The sequence below is a fragment of the Elgaria multicarinata genome, chromosome 15, assembly GCF_023053635.1.
Source record: "Elgaria multicarinata webbii isolate HBS135686 ecotype San Diego chromosome 15, rElgMul1.1.pri, whole genome shotgun sequence".
NCBI lineage: Eukaryota > Metazoa > Chordata > Lepidosauria > Squamata > Anguidae > Elgaria > Elgaria multicarinata.
In genome coordinates this window covers 13698087-13719490 of record NC_086185.1, presented here as the reverse complement: position 1 = coordinate 13719490, position 21404 = coordinate 13698087, and the positions used below count along the sequence as shown (strand labels likewise).

The following is a 21404-nucleotide window of genomic DNA, read 5'->3' as shown; positions in this document are numbered from 1 at the left end:
ACGGGCTTCAAACCTAAGAGCATAAGGAGAGCCCTGCTGGCTCAGAGCAAAGGGCCATTTAATCCAGCATTAAGTTTCCTGCAGTGAACGAGCAGATACCTTTGGGAAGTAATTCTTTGCCAGCAATTCGTATTCAGAAAGGCAGACTAGCTCTGATCCTAGAGGCACCATATAGCTATCTTGACTGGTTTCCATAGATCCCCTTGTCTTTGAGAATGTTCAGTCCAACGTTTGGCTCAAAGGGGCCCCTCCCAACTCTCCGTTAGCACAGCCAAATGTTAAATGAGAACCCAATGCGGCCCAAAGCCAGCCAGAGGCCATCAGTCATCTAGTCTGTGTTCTACGCAGCTTTTCACCTGGATCAATACTGCAAATGCTCACAAGGCGTGGGGGGGGGGCAGTACTATGACAAGCCACTTGCTCTGAAGGACGCTTCCCAGAATCCACCACTGTCATGGCAAATGGTGATAAATAACAGGACCTGGTGATATGGACATGTGGATCCTGTCTGGAGTGTCCACAGAAATCTGGATGACACCTGCTCATTGGGGGAAGCCCCAGACATGGGCCCTGTTGCTCTGGCCACCAGGGCATCGATTGATTTTCATTTTTCTTGTCATCCCCTGAAAAGTGACTGGCAGGGAAATCATTGAACAAGAAGGTTCAGAGAAAGGTCTTTTATAGCCTAACAAGTTGGACGTCATGTATTTGAACCATGAGGCTCTCTGCTGTCTGGGCTTCAGGGCAATCATCATTGTTAATTGATTATTAATCTGACTTTTAATCAATCAATTCATCATTATTATTATTACATTTTACATCCCACCGTTTTCCTCTTTTAAGGACCCCAAGGTGGCTAATGTGGTCCTCCACCTCTCCTTTTTATCCTCACAACAACGATCCTGTGAGGTAGGTTGGCCTGAGAGTCTGTAACTGGCCCAAAGTCACCCAGTGAGCTTCCATGGCCTAAGGGTTATCCCAGGAAAATGGAGGGATCATCCCTGCCTGCTAATGGGATCCCCTGTGTGGCATTTGGATATACAGGAACGATCCTGGGACAATCCCGCAATATAGGGCTGGTGTAGACATGCCCTGAGTGGGGACTAGAACCCGGATCTCCCAACTCCCATATTGTTGTCTATATGTTTCTGATGGTTTTTTTTAAATGTAAACCACCCAAACTGTTGTAAAACCACACAGAGAGCTTCGGCTGTGGGACAGTATATAAATGCAATAAATAAATAAATACATAAATTAAATTGTGTGTACTTTTTTATGTTTACTGTTTTAAACTGTTGTAAACCACCCAGAGAGCTTTGGCTGTGGGGTGGTATATAAATGTAACAAATAAATAAATAAATAAATAAATAAATAAATAAAATTAACACTGGCTCTCAATAATTGGATTGTATTAAAATAAAGCTATACATTAGCAATAACTCAAGACAGATTTCCTTTTAAGATACTAGAGGAAGTATGAGATAACTTCCAAGTTGTGTATGATTTTTAGGTGCATCATCATCTTCATCATCATCATCATCTTCATCACCATCACCACCACCACCACCACTACCACCACCACCACCATCATCAATAATTTTGACGTCTTTTAATGAGAGATCAAGATTTTCCTCTGCTCCCAGGCATTTGAAGGCATATAATGGGCCTTTTCTGCCTCGGTTGTTTTGGTTATGGTCAGTGCTGATGTTTTATTTGGTTTCTTATGTTTTGTTTTGTTTTTGCAAAGCATTTTTAACTGTTTTATATTTTGTGTGTTTTAATAATTTTGTCGTAGGTCACCTTGGGCCTTTTTAAAGAGAAAGGTGACAACAGCAACACCACCATCTCCATTGCTATTTGTAAGAAGGAAAATCCATCTTCAATATTGTTTTATTCATTTCCTATTACAGAATTTTACTATACGAGAATGTGTAAGAATGTCATTTTGAGTTGGCTTTGAGGATTCACCTGTGTCCAACTTTTGCAGAAATAAACATCCTCTACAGACGAATGGGCTTCTTTTCTGTTCTATGAACTGGCTGGCAAATGGTATCCACTCTGATTTCCCCCCCCCCCCAAGTTCATAAACAGAAGACCCTCAATCTTGCATAGTTCGATGCCAGCCCTGAAGCTCACTTTCAGAGGTGACCTTTTGTCTGTTCGTTGCCATTCAAAATGTTCCGAAATGTTGCCCACCTTCAAATACACGTGGCATTTCTTTGTAGTTCTAACCTTTGGATCAAGGGCATGTCTGGACCTCGTGGCTTTCCGGGAGGGAGGGGGGAGGATCTCACGATATGCTAATCATGAGATCCTCCCCCTCAGTCCACACACAGCATGCGACGTCCCGGGAGGAAGGAGAACATCACACCCACCATTTATTTTATTTTTTTTACTGAAAATGAGCGCACGAGCGCTCCATCGAACAATGAGTGTTTTTTAATCATCATCATCATCATCATCATCATCATCATCATCATCATCATCATCCTGCTGCCCCCTCCCCACCCCTGATGGGCCCAGAGCTCCTGAAGAGCTCTGTGCCCCTTGCCCGGTTCCCGGCTCCTCGCATTTACTTGTGAGGAGCCGTGACAAACCGGGATGGCCACCCACACATCCCATGGTCTCACGATCATCCGGGGACCATGGGGAAAACTGGGGGGGGGAAGTGTAGGGCAATATCCTGAGGAAATGCAGGGATCTTCCCTCCCGGGATCCCCGTTGCATCATGTGGATGCACAGGGATGATTCCCGGGATATCGCCCTGTGTAGACATGCCCCAAGGAGTGAATGTGATTTTCCCAAAGGAAAGCTCTTCCTCCTTTTCCAGGCATCTAGGATCATGACCATGGGATGAAAGTTTGAACAAGCCTGGCTGGGTTTATTTCTCGCGCTGCTTAACCCATCGAAAAGGAGTTCAGCCTTTCCTCTGACTGCCCAAGCAGATCCATTTTACACACAGGATGGGCTGCAGTCACAGACTGAGACGAGGCGGCCTCACTTTTTGCACAGGCAGCCTATAAAATATTTAGCGGGCCGCCAAAGGCAATTACATTAGAGGAGCTAGTTAAACACCCCCTACCCGAGGGCAACCCCCCCTCCACCATGTAAATCAAACAAATTGGACTCTTTTCACAATTGACACACACGATTTTACTTATGGTAAATAATTTAGTATTAAAAAGTAGAGGCTCACTTTGCCCCGTCTGTAAATTCCTTTTCCTTTCCTTTTCTTTTTCTTTTTTCATTTTCTTGTACTCTTCTTCTCCTCTGTCGAGAGTCAAAGTAGTCAGGATGCCTGCCCCCCCCCTAATGCAGGAGATGGCAGAGAGGTGGGGATGAGGGGCGGGGGAAGAGAAGGGTGTTTTGCTGCCTGGGTGACCCGTTAAAAGAATCTCATTCCTTAATGGAAGGAGCTCACTCCAGAAATCCACAAAGTTGTCCATTTAAATCCCGAGAAGGATTAATGCCAAGGGAAGAGGCAGCTCGCTTCGTTTTCCTCCTGGCATCTTCCATGGGCAATTGCTTCTTCTTCTCCTTCTTCTTCTTTTTTTTTTAATTAAGAGCCGAAAGTGGAACAAGTTTTTAATAAAGGTTTTTACAGGCCCGATTAATCTCTCACTTCCACGGGTATCCTTATCATAATCAGTGCCTGGAGGGTTTCTTTCGCGTAGAGATATGCATGTTGGAAGAATTGGCGTAGGCCCTTCCTTAAAGCACATTAGATAAAGATCTCATCTACACCAAGCAGGATATTCCACTATGAAAGTGGTATATAAAAGGCAGGATCCACACTACTGCTTTATAGCAGTATTGAAGTGCACTGACAACTGTTAGGGCCCATTGACGCATACCATATATACCACTTTCATACCACTTTAATAGTGCTATATCCTGCTTGGTGTAGATGTGTCATGGGCCCCAACAGTTGTCAGAGCACTTCAGTACCACTATAAAGCAGTAGTGCAGATCCTGCAGTGCACTTCAATACCGCTATAAAGCAGTCATGTAGCTCCTGCCTTTTATATACCGCTTTCATACCACTTTCATAGTGTCATATCCTGCTTGGGTTGGATGAGCCCGAAGTGTGTTATCAATGCTTCCTTTGCCATTCCAAGCAAAGACCAAGCATGGCAACATCGATGCTCAGTGTGCTACTCTCAGCCATGGGTTCTCTTTATTGGTGAAGAGCAGGGGTGGGCAACTTTGGTGGAAGGGGGTTGGATTCGCTGGCCTTAAAGGCCCCTTCCAACTCTACTATTCTATGATGATATGACCAGCTTTGGAGTTTCGAGCACACCTGTGCTAGACACCCTCCATGGACTCCTTCGCTCAGGGAGTCGACCTTCTCCGCACCATGGTCACCGGTTGCTCCTCCTCCTCCTCCTCCTCCTCCTCATCATCATCATCATCATCATCATCATCATCATGGCTCCCACTTGCTTGCTTGACAGGCAGAAAGACAGGGAGCAAGAACATCATGCCATCTATTGCTCCTCCTTCTCCCCACAACCATTGTCTGGACCAGAGAGAGAAGCAAGTGAAGAAGCAGGTTGCAATGGGAAACTCACTTTCAGATTTGTTTGATGGCTTCAGCTCTGAATCCAAGAGACTTGGGAACAAATCTGAAAGTGGTTTGTATTTGCAGTGTCAACGTGACCACAGGAATGGACAAGCTGTTTTTAAAGAGAGGGAGAGAAGGGGATCTAGAAATGGTACGGTAGAGCCACTCGCACTTGCAGTGTTCACACATGCATTTCAAGTGTTCTACTATTCTCTCAGCTCAAACAGGTATTGCTGTGTTTGTAGCACTGTGAAATTCTGCCCAAAGAGTTGGACCAGGGATGGTAGCATGCATTCAACCATAGGTACCAGTTGGCTGTTGACTCCTGTTTCAGTAGGCATGGAATCTGCTCTGGGTTTCAGTCAGAACCAGCCAGAACTCTCCTATCCAAAGTGCTGAACCCTATCCCCAAAATGGGTTATATGGGCTCATCTGAGGATCTATGAACCATAATAGCAGTGCCTTTGAATGATCTGAAAACAAAAGCCTATATAGACACTCCATGCAAGTGGCACACATTTAAAGGCACTGTATACACTGGTACAGCCGTCCTGTGTCTGGTGCCCTCCAGATGTTGTTGGACTACAACCCCCTTCATCCTTGACCATGATGACTGGGGGCTGATGGGAATTGTAGTTCAAAACATCTGGAGGGCTCCAGGTTGGAGAAGGCTGCAGCTGTGCACACATGTCCGGAATTTGCATGGCAGAGATCCATGGCAGAGGTACAGGGCTCTCCCAAGACATGTTGCTGCCTGATACAAGGACAAGATACCCCCCAACCCATTCCATGCACAGAAGATGTCCAGACTGGCAAATGCATCTTATTTCAACACTGGTGCTGGAATAGCATCCTCTACAATTCCTGAGGACAGCAGACTAGCATGCATGCACGCACGCACAAACGTGCGCGCACACACACACACTAACATTTATATCCCATTTCCCCCCCCCTCTTCTAAGGAACCCAAAGCAGCTTACATGATCCTCCTCCTCCCCACTTTCATCCTCACAACAATCCTGTGAGGTAGGTTAGGCTGACAGGCTGTGACTGGCCCAAAGTCACCCATGGTGCATGAACCCCAATTTCTCGAGTCCCAGTCCAACACTCTAACCACTACACAACACTGGTTTAGGGGCATAGGGCCAGCTTCAGGACTAGCCCAAGACATTTTGCTGCCTGAGGTGAAAAACAAGATGGCACCCCCTCCCATTCCATGTACAAAAGCCTTTCTTCAAGACTGAACATCTTTCTGGGACACCACACCTGAAGCGAGCAGGCTAGCTTAGGGTCCTCGGGAAGGCCACGTGAGTAATAGGGAAGGCTTCTCTCTTCCAACACCTTACTGCCACCTCTCAGCATGTGCCGCCTGAGGCAACCACCTCACTTTGCTTAATGGTATAGCACACACAGCTCTGTGCTCCAACACCCCCATTATATAGCATCTCAAGTGGCTGTGGTGGTGCAGTTCAGACTCTTAAGACTCTGGACTTAAGGGTATTAGGGGAGCTCCCTCTTTGGATGGCAATGATATTACTTTGCGGACTTCAAAATGTGGTGGGTCAGCCCTCCTGCAACCGAGGGGAGGGCCCCCTGCTCATTCTGCTGAGTGGGGCCCTCGACGTCTGCCCCAAAGTTCTGCCCTGATGGTATCACTGAGCAACTGCCTCACTTCACCGAATGGCATTTATTTATTTTGTTGATAGACAAAAGGTAGAAACGCTCTATATTGAAAAAGATTCCCAAGCGGTGAACAAGAAAGGGGAAAAGAAGAAGAAATAACAATCCAGATCAAAATACTGAAGAATAAAAACTTTTGACAGAGTCAACTTTGCCCAGGTATATGCCATGCTGGCATAATAGGCAGTAGAGGCTGGTGTTTCCAATGTCAATGGAGCTGTGAATTATTATTATTTATTATTTAAAACATTTGTATCCTGCCCTATATCACTAGGATCTCAGGGCGGCATACAGAAAAAAATCCTACAAGATAAAACAATAAATATACACAGCTAAAAACAAATTAAACCATGCATCAAGTTAAAACCAGTATGTAATTTAAAAGTCGTAAAAACAATTAAAACACTTAAAACAATGTGCAAGCCTGGTGAATTTAACCTTTAAAGTCTTTGTTTAAAAGCCGTGTTTTTACTTGGTGCTCTGGGTTTCAGCCAGAACCAGTCAGAACTCTAAAGAAGCTCTCCAGTGTACTGAAACCTACCCCCCCCCAATGAGTTTGGAATCTTGGATAGCTCCTTTAGAGTACTGGCTGTTTCTGACTGAAATGCAGAGCAATTTCACAGCCCCACTGACATCGGAGCCACCAGCCTCCACTCTCTCTCTCTCTGTGTCAGTGTGTGTTTACAAAACAGAGTCTATTTATAGAATCATAGAATCATAGAATAGCAGAGTTGGAAGGGGCCTACAAGGCCATCGAGTCCAACCCCCTGCTCAATGCAGGAATCCACCCTAAAGCATTCCCGACCGATGCTTGTCCAGCTGCCTCTTGAAGGCCTCTAGTGCGGGAGAGCCCACAACCTCCCTAGGTAACTGATTCCATTGTCATACTGTTCTAACAGTCAGGAAGTTTTTCCTGATGTCCAGCTGGAATCTGGTTTCCTTTAACTTGAGCCCATTATTCCGTGTCCTGCACTCTGGGAGGATCAAGAAGAGATCCTGGCCCTCCTCTGTGCGACAACCTTTTAAGTATTTGAAGAGTGCTATCATGTCTCCCCTCAATCTTCTCTTCTCCAGGCTAAACATGCCCAGTTGTTTCATTCTAGAGGATGGACTGTAGTTGAGTGGTAGAGCATGTGTTTTGCACTCACAAGGTCCCAGGTTCAATGACTGCATCTCCAGTTAGGTTAGTTAAGCAGGTGTTGTGAAGGACCTCACTCTGAGACCCCAGAGAATTCCTGCAAGTCAGAGTACTTGCAGGGATTCTCAGGGGTCTCAGCATAGATGGGCAAGCAGCCTGACTTAATATAAGAAAGTTTCCTACATTTACTATTGTTAAAAAAGGCCTTTTCTTCGTCCACAATAAAATAACACAGGAGAAAATGAGCCAAACGAAGCTGCTTCCTGTGGTATCTGTATTTTCAAACTTCTTCTACCATAGCATCATAACACAAATCAAGCTGGAAAATACAAAAGAAAAAGTGTGTATGCATATATGTGTGTGTGTGTATGTGTGTGTGTGTGTGTGTGTGTGTGTAAGATATTTTCTCTTTCTCCTTTTTATTTTTCAGTTTAACCTTCATTTTTCTTCAACCTACAGGTAGACACCACTCCCCCTCCATTTTAAAGGAAGATGGTTACAGATAAGCTTTAAAGATGAAAAATTTGTTCAGATTCATATTTGGTTCCTTTCTGCAGGATAAGTGAGTTCCCTGGGATTCAGAACATCGAGTTAGTTATCTGTAAATAATAATAATAATTGGTTGTTGTTGTTTTTTAAAAAGAGTGATGCTCCCTGCTGCTGCAGAGAAATCTGTAAAATGGGAATATTATTACAAGAGTTTTATGCAGGATAGGCAACCTGGTGCCCTCTAGATCTTTTGGATGACAATTCCCACAAACTGCACCCAGCATGGGCAGTGGTCAGAGATTATGGGAATTATGATCCCAAGCATGGCTTGCCTCTGTGTGTCTATAAGTTTGTGAACACGAATGGGTATTTCAGGCTTCAATAATGATGCGTGTATAAAGAAATTGTCATCATTGAGTGAGAGAGGGAGAGGGAGAGGGAGAGGGAGAGGGAGAGGGGGAGAGAGGGAGAGAGAGAGAGAGAGAGAGAGAGAGAGAGAGGAGAATCCATTTTTAAGAGAATACTTTCTAGATCAAATTATTGTTGCTATCATCAATAAGTTATTATTATTAAGTACAGGTTTTATTTTCTATGCAGTTTCTTAGGAGATGATGATGATGATGATGATGATGATGATAATAATAATAATAATAATAATAATAATAATAAATCAGCCCAATCATGTAAAGAGTTAGGTGAGCCAAAACCCATTGAAATCCATGACCATGATGGCTAATTCTGAATAGGACCAGGCTGAATAAGTTTATCTGGAAGTCCATGGTTGGGCATTGCCTTTATTATTGAATTTGGAAAACATGTCTTTTTAAGAACTGATGTATGTTATTCTCTGCATAATATACATCAGTCTGTTCCCACAATCAGATTCCCTACGATTTAAATCTAAAACATAATCCATTGTATTTTAAAACATATATTTTTTAGGTTGTAGCTCTCCTCAATGCATGCTTTTGAAGATGAAGCGTTAGGGCAAAACAAGAAGACAAAAGTCCAGTAATTTTGGTTCTGTAGACCTGTACCCAGTTGGAAAACCAAGGACAGGTTTTGTGTGGGTGCATCGGTCTTCTTCTCCACTTCACACCATTTATCATCCACTCTTCGGCAAGCATTTCTCACTGGCCATGTGACCCATACAGTGACTTCCCCCTCTGCCCACTCCACAAATCAGGGCAGAAATACTGAAATAATTTATTTGGAGAGGTGAAGGCAGATGAGTGGGGAAATCAATTGCAGTTTTTGTCCCCACGGGGAGAGGACCAGAATGTCAACAGACATATGAAAATCGTAGACAGACGCGTTGGTCCATTAAAGAGGGGGATGGTAGAGAATCCAATAGCCACAGCAGGTAATGTCTTTTTGTGACATTTGGGTTGGTGCTAATGAAAGCATATATACTGCAGCCACCTTCCCCCAACCTGGTGCCCTCCAGATGTGATGGACTTCAACTGCAACCCCAGACCCACTGGGCCTGCTTGCTGGGGGTGATGGGAGTTGTACTCCAACACATCTGAAAGGGACCAGTTTGGGGAAAGGAAGGCTGACCTAGGGTAATCAAACATTAGATAAAGAACCAAAGTAAGGATGGAAAACCTGGGTCTGCCAAGTTCTGTAAAACACAATCCCAAAGGATTAACTTCCAGAGGCATTTTTTGGAGGGTGTTTCTAACTTTCCTCCCTCCTCCTCTTCACACGTCTGTCCTCTATGCCTTATTTTACCTCACCAAATGTCCCTGACTTTCAACTGTTTTCCCTACTTCGTAGGAACATAGGAAGCTGCATTATACTGACTCAGAGGTATAAGGCAACTTGGTCCATCTAGCCCAGTATTGTCGACATGGACTGGCAGCAATTGCTTTCTAGAATTTTTCCTGGCCCTTCCTGGAGATGCCAGGAATTGAACCTGGGACCTTCTATTATTATTATTATTATTATTATTATTATTATTATTATTATTATTATTATCATCCTGTCTTAGGCCCAATACTGGGCCTCAAGGCAGCCTTACAAAATTTAGAAGATATATGTTTTAAAACCTAGGAAAAGAAATGTACTTTTTTAAAATAATAATGATACAACATTAAAACATTAAACATTAAAAATACATGACAATCTACAAGTCCTTAACATAGATGGAGGACCAGATTATTCTCCAAAGGCCTGCTGGAACAAAAAAGTTTTAGCCTGCTTCCGAAAGCCCATCAAGGAGGGAGCCAGCCTAGCTTCCCCAGGAAGAGAGTTCCAGAGCACCGGAGCAGCCACCGAGAAGGCCCTCTCCCATGTTCCCACCAAGTGTGCCTGTGAAGATGGTGGGACTGAAAGAAGGGCTTCTCCAGAAGTTCTCAGAGCATGGGCAGGCTCATAAGGGAGAATACAGTCTTTCAGATAATCTGGACCCGAGCCATTTACACACAAAGCAGAGGCTTTACACCTGAGCCACATCCCCACTTCCTGGACTCTTCTTCCGCTCACAACAGCTGGGCATTTAAACAACAGTTTTGTATCTAGAACAACCCCTGGGACGGGCACCAGTGGAGGCTGGTGGCTCCGATGTCAGTGGGGCTGTGCATCCCATGCTGGGTTTCAGTCAGAACCAGCCAGAACTCTACAGGAGCTATCCAAGCTTCTGACCGCACCCCCCCCCCAAAACGGGCTCAGGACCTTGGGCAGGTCCTGACTGTAACCCAGCACGGATGCACGGCCCCACGGACATCGGAGCCACCAGCCTGCACTGACGGGCTCTTAGACGGGGCGCGCGCGATGCTTCTCCTCTCGACAAACCGAAGAAGGACCTTCCTTAGCTTGAAGGGACGGGGGGGGGGAAGGGGCGGAGCGTGGGCTGCCCTGGTAGCCAATGAGGCGGCCGAGCGCCGGACGGGCGGGGCCAGGGCGGCCCTATAATGTCATTGATAGTGCCGGAGCGCCCGGCAGAGACAATAAGGCAAGCCGGGCTGCAGCGGCCACCTGCTCCCTCTCTCTCTGCCGCTGCTGCTCCTCGCCGCCGCCGCCGCCACCATGATGTCCATGAACAGCAAGCAGGCGTTCAGCATGCACCCCATCCTGCACGAGCCCAAGTACACCCACCTGCACTCCAGCTCCGAAGCCATCCGCAGGGCTTGCTTGCCCGCTCCCCAGGTAAGAAGGGGGAGCCGTCCAGGCGGATGGGGGGGGCCGCACTTGTGGGGCAAGGGGGGGGGGAAGGAGGCTGAGGGCGGCGGGGTGTGTGTGTGGATCGCTGTGGAGGGATGAGGCAAACCTCCGCCCCCACCCCCTCACCCACCCGCAGGCCCCGATACTGCTGGGTTAGGTCGTTTCTGGACGGAAGTCCCTAAAAAGGTGTAGGTCAAAATTCCAGGCGGTGGAGGAGGAGGGGGGATTTGGGGGGCGATGGGGCAGTTCCGAGGAGAGGAAGGGGAATGTCTGGGGAAGAAGAAGAAAAAAAAAAAAAGAGAGAGAGAGAGAGAGAGAGAGAGAGAGAGAGAGAGACTCTCTTAGGCGATGGTCTGTGGAGCGTGTCTGCTACTTACTTCCCTTGCTCTCTGATCGGCTTCTGAAAGTTGCAGGACGATAAAACAATTTTTTTTAATTCTGTTTGGTACCAAAAGAGAGAGGAGCGGGGTGGAGGGTGGGGGAGAGCTATCCATCCCGCCTTTCTGGTGTTCAAGCATCCACCCAGGACAGCTAACGAACAACAATGGAAAAACCAAACCAAACCAAACCCTGAAATAGAATAAAATCTCCAAACTGCTACAAAAGAGACACGAAATAAAGAGAGAGAGAGAGAGAGAGGCAGGTGCAGCAGATGAAGCAGAGAGGCACGGGATGAACAGTAAAACCAAAAACTTCTCCAGCGGATCAAAGCAACGGCATCTGCTGGAGTAGGGTTTTTGCAAAACGCCGAAAGACAGAGGGGGGTGGGTGGGGGTGGGGGAAGAGGGGGAACCGAGCCTCCCAGCTTTCCTGGCGAGGGAAAGAGTTCCACGATTTGGGGGCAGCTACAGAGGAGGCCCGGTCTCTCTCTCTTTCTCTCGCCCCGTCCATCCAGCCTCCACCATATTTGGGGGCACAGAGAAGGGCGAGGGGTGGTGGGGAAGGTGGGGATGCCAAGGGAGTAAATTGGGAGGGGTGGGAGACACATGGAGGTGGGAAGGGAGAAAATTGGGGGGAAATTCCCCCGCAGGTTGGCGGTGGGCACATGCCTTTCCCCAGTGGAGTCTGGGGGATCCTGTTTCAGTCGGGCTGCAAATCCGCTCTGGGTTTCATTCAGAGCCGGTCAGGAAGGTAAAAGAGCTGTCCAGGGTGCTGGGTTAGGGTGGGTTCAGCACCTCGGACAGCTCCTTTGTGGCCTGTCTGGAACCCCGAGCGGATTCACTGCCCCGCTGACATTGGAGTCCCCAGACCCCTCTATTCTCTGCCCCCCTTCACCGCCCCCCCCCGAGCCCCCTCCAAGGCGCCCCAGCCGCTGCCTCAGTTTCTCTTTCTCCGCCTCTTCTCTCCCAGCTGCAAAGCAACTTCTTCGCCGGCCTGGACGAGACGTTGCTGCGCGGGGCCGAGGCCTTGGCGGCGGTGGACATCGTGTCGCAGAAGAGCCACCCGTTCAAGCCGGACGCCACCTACCACACCATGAGCAGCGTCTCGGTGGCCTGCACGCCCACCTCGTCGTCGGTGCACCTGCACCACCCGTCGGTGCTGAGCGGCCACCACGCGCACCCGCACGCCCACGCCCACGCCCACGCGCACCACCACGCGCACCACCAGACGGCGCAGGCCCTGGACAGCGAGCTGTTGGAGCACCTCAACTCGGCGCTGCCGCTGCCGGACGTGGGCGCCGCGCCGGCCCACCCGCACGCGGCGCACGCCCACCTGCCGGCCCTCAACGCCATGGGCCACCCGGCGCACGGGCAGCCGCCCATGGGCATGGGCCACCACCCGGCCCACGGCCTGGCCTCGCACCCGGTCCTGGCCGGCGGCGGGGGCGGCGGGGGCGGCGGCGGGGGCGGCCCGGAGGCCGAGACGGACCCGCGGGAGCTGGAGTCGTTCGCGGAGCGCTTCAAGCAGCGGCGCATCAAACTGGGCGTGACGCAGGCCGACGTGGGCTCGGCCCTGGCCAACCTCAAGATCCCCGGCGTGGGCTGCCTGAGCCAGAGCACCATCTGCCGCTTCGAGTCGCTCACGCTGTCGCACAACAACATGGTGGCCCTCAAGCCCATCCTGGAGGCCTGGCTGGAGGAGGCCGAGCGCGCCCAGCGCGAGAAGCTGGCCAAGCCCGAGGTCTACTCGACGGGCGACAAGAAGCGCAAGCGCACGTCCATCGCCGCGCCCGAGAAGCGCTCGCTCGAGGCCTACTTCGCCGTCCAGCCGCGGCCCTCGTCCGAGAAGATCGCCGCCATCGCCGAGAAGCTGGACCTCAAGAAGAACGTGGTGCGCGTCTGGTTTTGCAACCAGAGACAGAAACAGAAGCGCATGAAGTTCTCGGCCGCCTACTGAGCGCGTGGGGGGTGGGCGGCGGGGCGGGGTGGGGGTGGGGTGGGGGGCGGCGCGAGCGGGCCTGGGGGAGGGGAGGGGGCCAGGGAGGGAGGGGGAGGAGGGCTGGCTCGCTTGTGGCGGAGAGGGCTGGCCCGGACCGACGGGGCGCACGGACCGCGGCCGCAGAGCCAAGGGCCATCCTTCCGACGCCCCCCTAGACCGGACTGCACCCTCTTCCCAGCCCTATTTGCACCCCCCCCGGCCCCCGAGTTGGGGCGGGGAGGGGTGGGTGTGAAGAAAAGAACTGAGACCGATCCAAGAGAAAGAACGCAGACTCTTGTTTTCTAAATAAAAGGACCGTACAAATGACAATGATTAAAAAAAAAAAAAAAAAAACAGGAAAAAGAAAGAAAATGAAAGAAAGAAACATACAGGAGGAAAGCAAAAGTTATACTACTGTACCATAGTCCTGGTGAGTGAATAAGTTGGGTCTTTTCCTTTTCCTTTTCCAGGGCTGTCTTTCTTCTTTTTCGTTAAAGGGAGGGGTATGTGTAAAAAGGTCTTTATCAATCCATTCCATTTCCGACCCTGTATTTAAACTAGAAGAGAAAGCGGGGGAGGGGAGGCAGAGAAAAGAAACTTGAAACTGGAGGGGGGGGGAACCTCTTTCCTTTTTAGTCCCAAAAGCTCTTCTGAAGAAAGAGAGACAGAGTATTTATACATAAATATATATATATATATATTTCTGACCGCAACTGTGCCCTTCCCGTAAAGCTTCTGCAGTTTTCAAGTCGATGGCTTCTCCCCACCCCCCTCTCCACCTACTCTCTTTTGGTTCTACACACAAAAGACATCTTTGGTTTAACTCTCCCTTCATGTTCACCTTGGCCATATCTACACCAAGCAGGATATGGCGCTATGAAAGTGGTACGAAAGCGGTATATAAAAGGCAGGAGCTACAGCACTGCTTTATAGCGGTACTGAAGTGCTCTGACAACTGTTGGGGCCCATACCATATCCCGCTTTCATACCGCTATATCCTGCTTGGTGTGGCTCCTGCCTTTTATATACCACTTTCACAGCGCTTTCATAACCTGCTTGGTGTAGAACCACCCCTCGACTTCATCCTCTCCGGCTTCCTAATTCCTTCGTTCTCCAGTAGCAAAACCCCGTCTCATTGTTTGCAATAAATGTTCTTTTTCTACCTCATCAATTTCAGAGAGAAAGAGGGAATAAGAGGGAACATAAAATAAAAGAGCAAACGTTAAAGGGGGTGAGGGCGGGTGGGGGAGAGAAAAGAGAGAGAAATCAACCTGTTTTGGAAACCTGGGGGGGGGGGGGTTGATTTAATTTTCATTTGACTTCACTTGAAATATTTTAATGCCTGTATAATTTCACTGTAAACAGTAACCAACAGCATCAAGAGCGCTTTGACAATCAGATAATTAAGTATTGCGTTTATGTTTCTTTAACTTCATGGAACTGAGGTAGAATTTCACCAGGGGCAACATCTATTTTATGTCGGGATGTTTGAATTTACTCCTACAGCTGAATTCACTCCTTTCCCACTCCCGTATCCCACCCGGTTTTATTTCTAGCAACCCAAAAGGGAAGAAATGGGGGGGGGGGTGTCTAATGTATAAGTAATATTACCCCCCCTTCACAACAACATGGTTAACGAAAGCCGTTATTGGGGTGTGTGTCCTTCTTCGCAAAGGTTTAACTTGGCACTTTCTAAGACAATATTTTGTTTTGTTTTAGTTTGCATATTTAATCCGAAAAATTGCATCCGTTTATTTTTTTTTTTAATTTTTATTTTTTAAGAAGGGGATAAAACAGAGAAATTCCAATCATTTGTTTTGTGTGTGGGTGTGAAGAATGACATTTTGTGTCCGTGTATGCTACAGAATTTCAAATAAAACCTGCACGTTTTACCTCGCACCACTCCAGGACTTTGGATAATCCGGGTGGGAAATCAATTGGATAAAATACAGTTGAGCAAATAATAATAATAATAATAATAATAATAATAATAACAACAACAACAACAACAACAACAACAACAACAACCCAATTCCACCGCCCTACCAACATTTACAAGCAGAGAGTTTCTTTGTTCTTCTACATGCCTGTGTGTCACTGACCGGGGAACTATTTCCCTCCATCGTCTGAGATCTAAAGCAAAAGTCATTCAAGGGGATGCCATTTGAAAGGAAACGGGTTAAAAGAGAGAAAACAACTCCGTTCCACGACCAAAAGGTAGTTTGTCCTCACTCATTTTGTTGCTGTAGTAAGTTTCTACTACCTCGCTTTGCAGAACCCTGTTCCGGAATTTCTGTTAGCTTGCAAAGTTCCGATGTTGACTTTTTCCTCTGGTCGTAGAGTATGTTTTTGTTTTACCAAACGCACCCTGAAACTCGAACTCTGAACCCAAAGAATGTGGTTTTTTTAAAAAATAATAATAATAATGGCATAAATTATATCCCCCCACCTCCAACCGAAGCCTTGGGCTACCGGTGTGTGTGTGGGTGTGTATGTGGTTTATTCCGCACCCCTTAACTCCTTAAGGGACAGTGTGGGACTTACTGCAATTGCTTGGGGCGGGCGGGCGTGGAATAGGGTGGCGAAGGTTGTCCAGAGACACGGAAAAACCAAGGAAATCCTTCATTACAGTCTACAGATTGAGTTGTCAATAACATCTTTTGAAGCTAAAATGCTTTCCATTAAGAGCCTCCTAATAAGAAGCAACCGAGAGAAAACAGTCACCCATCTCGGTAACAGTTCGGGGGGGGGGGGGCGAAGGGAGGGGCGGGTGAGCGTGGGTTACTGCATCTAGTTATGCTAGGACTTTCTTTGGAGGGTGGGAAGGTGGACTCTTTAGGAGGTAAAACTTGCAAGCTTGCTTCGAGAAAAGGAGATGGGTTGATTCCCTGTTTTTTTCCCTTTCTTTCTTGGGATTCAGATCGACGTGGTATTGTGATAAACCTTTATTATTCACATTTTTTAAAAAGGAAAATCCCACACTTCAGCCTCAGGGAGGCGCTTTTGTCCCCCCCCCCTTCTTTGCTCCTCCTTGCGACAACCCTGCAGGGTAGGAAGGATTTAGAAGTATTGGCCCAATGGGCATAAAAGGACTTGAATTTGGTGTGTGTGTGTGTGCGTGTGTGCGTGCGTGTCGTTGTTTTGTTAGCATGGCACTCTCAACCCTCCACCATGGGGGTTATCTTACTCATCTGCTGTCCTAAAGGCGAAGATCCGGAAAAAGTATAATTTCTAGTGGTTCTGAACGAGGGAGTTATGTTTTAAGGTTCTTTCTCTGTGGCTGCGTGTGTGTTTGAGAAATGGAAGAGATTGAAAGGCTTGCTCTATAGACGTACTTAAAAGAAAAAACTTCTGGCTGTTGGGCAGGGGAGGAGGGATTTAAAGAACTGTTTTTTTTTTAGGGTTGTTGTTTCTATTTAAAGAACAGAATTAACCAAATATATAGGTCTTCTTGAAGAATAGGAGGCGAGCAATTGTCCCCTCTGCTTTTGACTTTTCCCCAGGATGAAGGAAACATGAAATGAGACAGAAGAAGAACCCCGGTGGTCTGGATACATTTTCTAACAAGTCTTTTACTTAGTTTTGCTCACCTTCCAGCATCACAAAACTCTCTTCTATGAAACAGTGCACATGTGCACCCACTTGCCCACACTATGAGTCCCACAACCTCCTTCCCAATCCAGCCAACTGGCGTTCACCTCTGGATGTATTAGCTGCGATGACCAGCCAAATCGACCCTCCACCTTTAGGTGCAATGTATCTTTTTTGACTGCTGGATGCTGAGGACAAAGGACAGGACATTCTTGTGTTGTGCCCTGCCTTGTGAATTTCCCACGGTGTCCAGAGATTGCCTCCTTTTCCAAGAAGGTTTGATCCCACAAGGTTAAAAATAAATAAATAAAAAGGAAATAAAAATCTATTTCTTATCAGGAGAGAAAGACCTGAAAGAAGTGGTCTGTCTGGAGACATGAAAACGGAGTGACCCCGAATTTAGAAACCTTTCTCGTTTCACTTCAGAGCTCACCAACTGAGCATGCCATCAGCTAAACCTCAGTTGCTAAAGAATGCTGGTCAAGATCGGATATACTACCGGGTTCCTGCCAAAGGAAAAGTCAAGTTCTGGAGTTGTTGCAGGCTGCAGCCCGTCCTCTGTAAGTTTCTTGGAAATAAGTCCTACTGAGTCCACAGGGGGATTACTCCAAAATAGGTGTGCTTAGGATTCCAACCATCCATGCATGCAAATGTGTGTGTGTGTGTGTTTGGGAGCATATGCATATGGAAAATCAAGGAAATTTTAACTGACCATTTCCTCTCCTACAGATGCGCTTTTCCTTGGCTGTCTCCCCTCTGGAGGGCCCCCTCTACTCCCATTTACACTGGCTTTGTGTGTGACACACACAGAGAAAGCTTGGTTTCATGCACTCATAGAGTTGAACTTGGAAGGGACCTGTGAGATCATTTAGTCCAACCCCCAGCTCAGTGTAGTAGTCTTCCCACTACAGCACTCTTAATAGAGGGCTGTGCAACCTCTGCTTACTTAGATACTTCCAGTGAAGGAGAGCTCATCAACTCCTGAGGTTGTCTGTTCCACCATTGAACATTATTATTATTATTATTATTATTATTATTATTTATTTATTTATTTATATAGCACCATCAATGTACATGGTGCTGTACAGAGTAAAACAGTAAATAGCAAGACCCTGCCGCATAGGCTTACATTCTAATAAAATCATAATAAAACAATAAGGAGGGGAAGAGAATGCAAACAGGCACAGGGTAGGGTAAACAGGCACTGGGTAGGGTAAAACTAACAGTATAAAGTCAGAACAAAATCAAGTTTAAAAGTTGCCCCTTCACCACCCCTCGGTTCCAGTCCTGCCCGTCTGGATGAAGGAAGATAACAAGTCTGCTCCATCTTCTGTGTGATGATAGCTCTTCGGATATTTGGAGACTTGCTCTATCCTGTCTCCAACTGTTCCTGATAAGTCTTGGCTTCCAGACCATGCTGGTCACCATCCTACTCCAAAACTTCTCCAGCTGCAAAGGTCATAGCATTATTTGCAATTAATGTTGTTCCTATCTCATTGACTTCTTAAGAAAGAAAGAAAGAAAGAAAGGCTGGAATCCTACCCAGGAATAACCCTCATTGAATCAATGGGACTTACTTTTGAGTAGACACGTAAGGAGCTGTCCTATAAGGCTATGCACACAGACTTGTGATTACATTTCCACTGATTTCAGAAGGACTAGCTTCCAAGGAGTGAATGTCCCTTGGAGGTTGGGGTTACATACAAGCCCCCCCCAAATAACGAAGCAGAGTTAGAAAAACGAGATAATTGTTGATCCTGTGATAAGATGTTCAAGAAGTGGAGCCGAATGGAACAACATTGAGTAAGGATTTCCTCTGCTTTCAATGCAAGGGAAGAAGTATCTGAGGCCTTTAGAACTTTGGTACAAAAAAAATAATTAAAAAAATCGCTTTGACAATCAGGTGGTGGGGTTTGCATTCCGAAAACATCTGCTATTCATTCATTCATTCATTCATTCATTCATTCATTCATTCATTCTTTCATTCCTTTCTATACCGCTCAATAGCTGTGGCTCTCTGGGCTATTCACAACACACCCCATCATATCAAGTTGGCTCTTTGGTTCCTTAGGACATGTTTCCAGTATCAGCGGGCTTCATTTTTTCCTCTTGGTTTCTTCCATTTTTGATTTCCAGAATGTCTTATTCTCAAAGAGAGCCTTGCTTAAGTACTCTTACTAGAACAACTCCAATGAACTTACTGGGTCTTAGCTTCTGAGTGAACATGCTGTAAGTCTGGAGGATGGTTGAATCAAAATAGAACATTTGCAAATTACAAAAAGAAAAGAAAAAGCTGGTGTTTGTTTGCTTTACTAAAAGTTTGTAGCAACTTCCTTATCATTTTGCTCTATTTATCTACATGTTTCCGAAGAGGTTTTTCTTTTTCTTTTCATGTTGTTGCTTTGCATAGTTATTTACCTCCGTTTCATTAAAAAATAAATTTAAAAAAATCACATTTATTTTATAAGCACAATTGCTGGGTTTTTGTGTGTCAGTATATCAGTGAATAATTTCAAATAAACCTCACACGTTTTTCTTCATCCCCTCCTGCTCCGTCTCCCTTCTTTGGGTTAATTTGGAAAGTTGGGTGATGATAAAATACATCAAGTATTTGTAAGGAAAGTACAGTGTCCTGAAATGCCATTACAAAGAAATCACTTTGCTTGGAGTAAATAGGTAACAGAAAAATCCACTGAGGCGTGTGGTATCTATTTTGTTATTTACTACAATCCCAGCTCTGTCAGCCAGAGCCAGGGGCAAATTTTATTTTATATTGTATGTCATTGCATTTTGTGGTTTTAACTCTTGTGTTGTGATCTGCCCAGAGAGCTCCGGCTATTGGTCGGTATAGAAATGTAATTCATACCCCAATAAAAATTAAAGGGGAAAAAAAAAAGATGTACACTTGAAATTAAAGAGCAGGGCACCTCTGAGCACCGCTTGAGCCTATGACTTTGTTTTCAATACCAGAACTCATCTGAGCCTTCCAGTGCTTTCACACCAAGAGTCCACCCATGGTCATCCTAGCCAGAATGATGGGAATTGTAGTTCAACACCTCTGGAGGACAGAAGTTTGGCAAAGGTTTGCCACCAGTATTCTTCAGTTCAGATTCAGAAACCTACTTCAGATGAAAGGTTGGGGGCAAAACACACACATTTTGTTGCCGCTGATCAAATGACCGGAAGACAGAAAACCTTTGCGGATCCCCTGCAAATCACCCAGAGATCTACCGGTAGATCCCTACACAATCCCTCCTACTTCCTTGATCATGCAAGAAACACCCCCACCCACTCCCCACATGGAAATGTCTTGTGCAACCTGAGTGACCCAGGAAACAACCAAGGAACACCCGGGAGAATGGGTGCCTGGCATGGGATCCTTTTACCACTGGCAAACGAAGCTTGCCACGCATTCCTTCTAAGCCCTGCATTGCCAGGTGAAGTTCTAGCATAGTCACCCACCCACCCCTCTTTTCTCAGGGCTGGGGTGCTGATGAGAGAAAGTCGATCCTTTCCAGAGTGTACAGATGGACGAGCGGGGAAGGACACAGAAAAGTGATAGAACCTGATGGCTAAGATTATGGCTACTTTGAGCAGGAGGCTCTGCTCCCAGGGGGAAGAAGGGGTCTGTTTAGATACCCCCTTAAACGTGAGGTAGAGTAGGAAGACACGCACCACACAGAGACACACAATAACACCCCAACATACACACACGTAAGAGTTCTGCTGGATCAGACCAAAGGACTACTATGTCCAGCATCCTGGCTCCCCCCACCCAAAACAAACAAAAACACCAAAAAACAAAACAAAAAGCCAGGTACCTTCCAGGTGCATTGGACTACAATTCCCATGATTCCCAGCCTGGTCCAACACATCTGGGGATACCAAGTTGAGGGAGGCTGCCCTTGATGGGATGTTAGATGGCGGCAGCAGCAGCAGCAAAATTAGGGATGGGCAACCTGTGGCCCTGATAGACTACAAGTCTCATAATCCATGGCTGGGACTGATGGGAAATAGAATCTGGCTACAGATCCCCCCCTCCCTGAGTTAGATAAATGGCTTTGGGAAGCCCACGCAAGCAGGGCACAAAAGGAAAGGGCTTTTCGGTCATTCCCACAACAACTTGTACTCAGAGTGTGCAGCTGATGCTGAATCTGTCTGGATGTATGGAGCCTTCGTGGCTAAATAGCTGTTGACAGACCTATATTCTCCATGGTCTGCCTTGCCCCCCCCTTTAAAGCCACCTAACCAGTTGACGCAATTAAGGACACCAAATTTCTTAAGTTTCTTGTTTGTGCTGTACTTCCAGGCTTGTCTTTTGGCCTGATCAGATAAAATCGGAGCTGGAAGAAAGAAAATACAAGCTGTTTGAAACCAAAACATGAGCTAAACAATTGTTGTGGTTGTAGCATTTCTTCT

At 46.8% G+C, this 21404-nt stretch overlaps 1 protein-coding gene across 1 annotated transcript; it reads left to right on the top strand.

Annotated features, from left to right (window-relative positions):
- Positions 1-10895: 10895 nt before the first annotated feature.
- LOC134409156 (brain-specific homeobox/POU domain protein 3-like) lies at positions 10896-13373 on the top strand. The gene is made up of 2 exons (XM_063141744.1): positions 10896-11021; positions 12387-13373. The coding sequence occupies exons 1-2, from the start codon at positions 10902-10904 to the stop codon at positions 13371-13373; spliced, it is 1107 nt and encodes a 368-aa protein (XP_062997814.1). The 5' UTR covers positions 10896-10901.
- The last annotated feature ends 8031 nt before the right edge of the window (positions 13374-21404 follow it).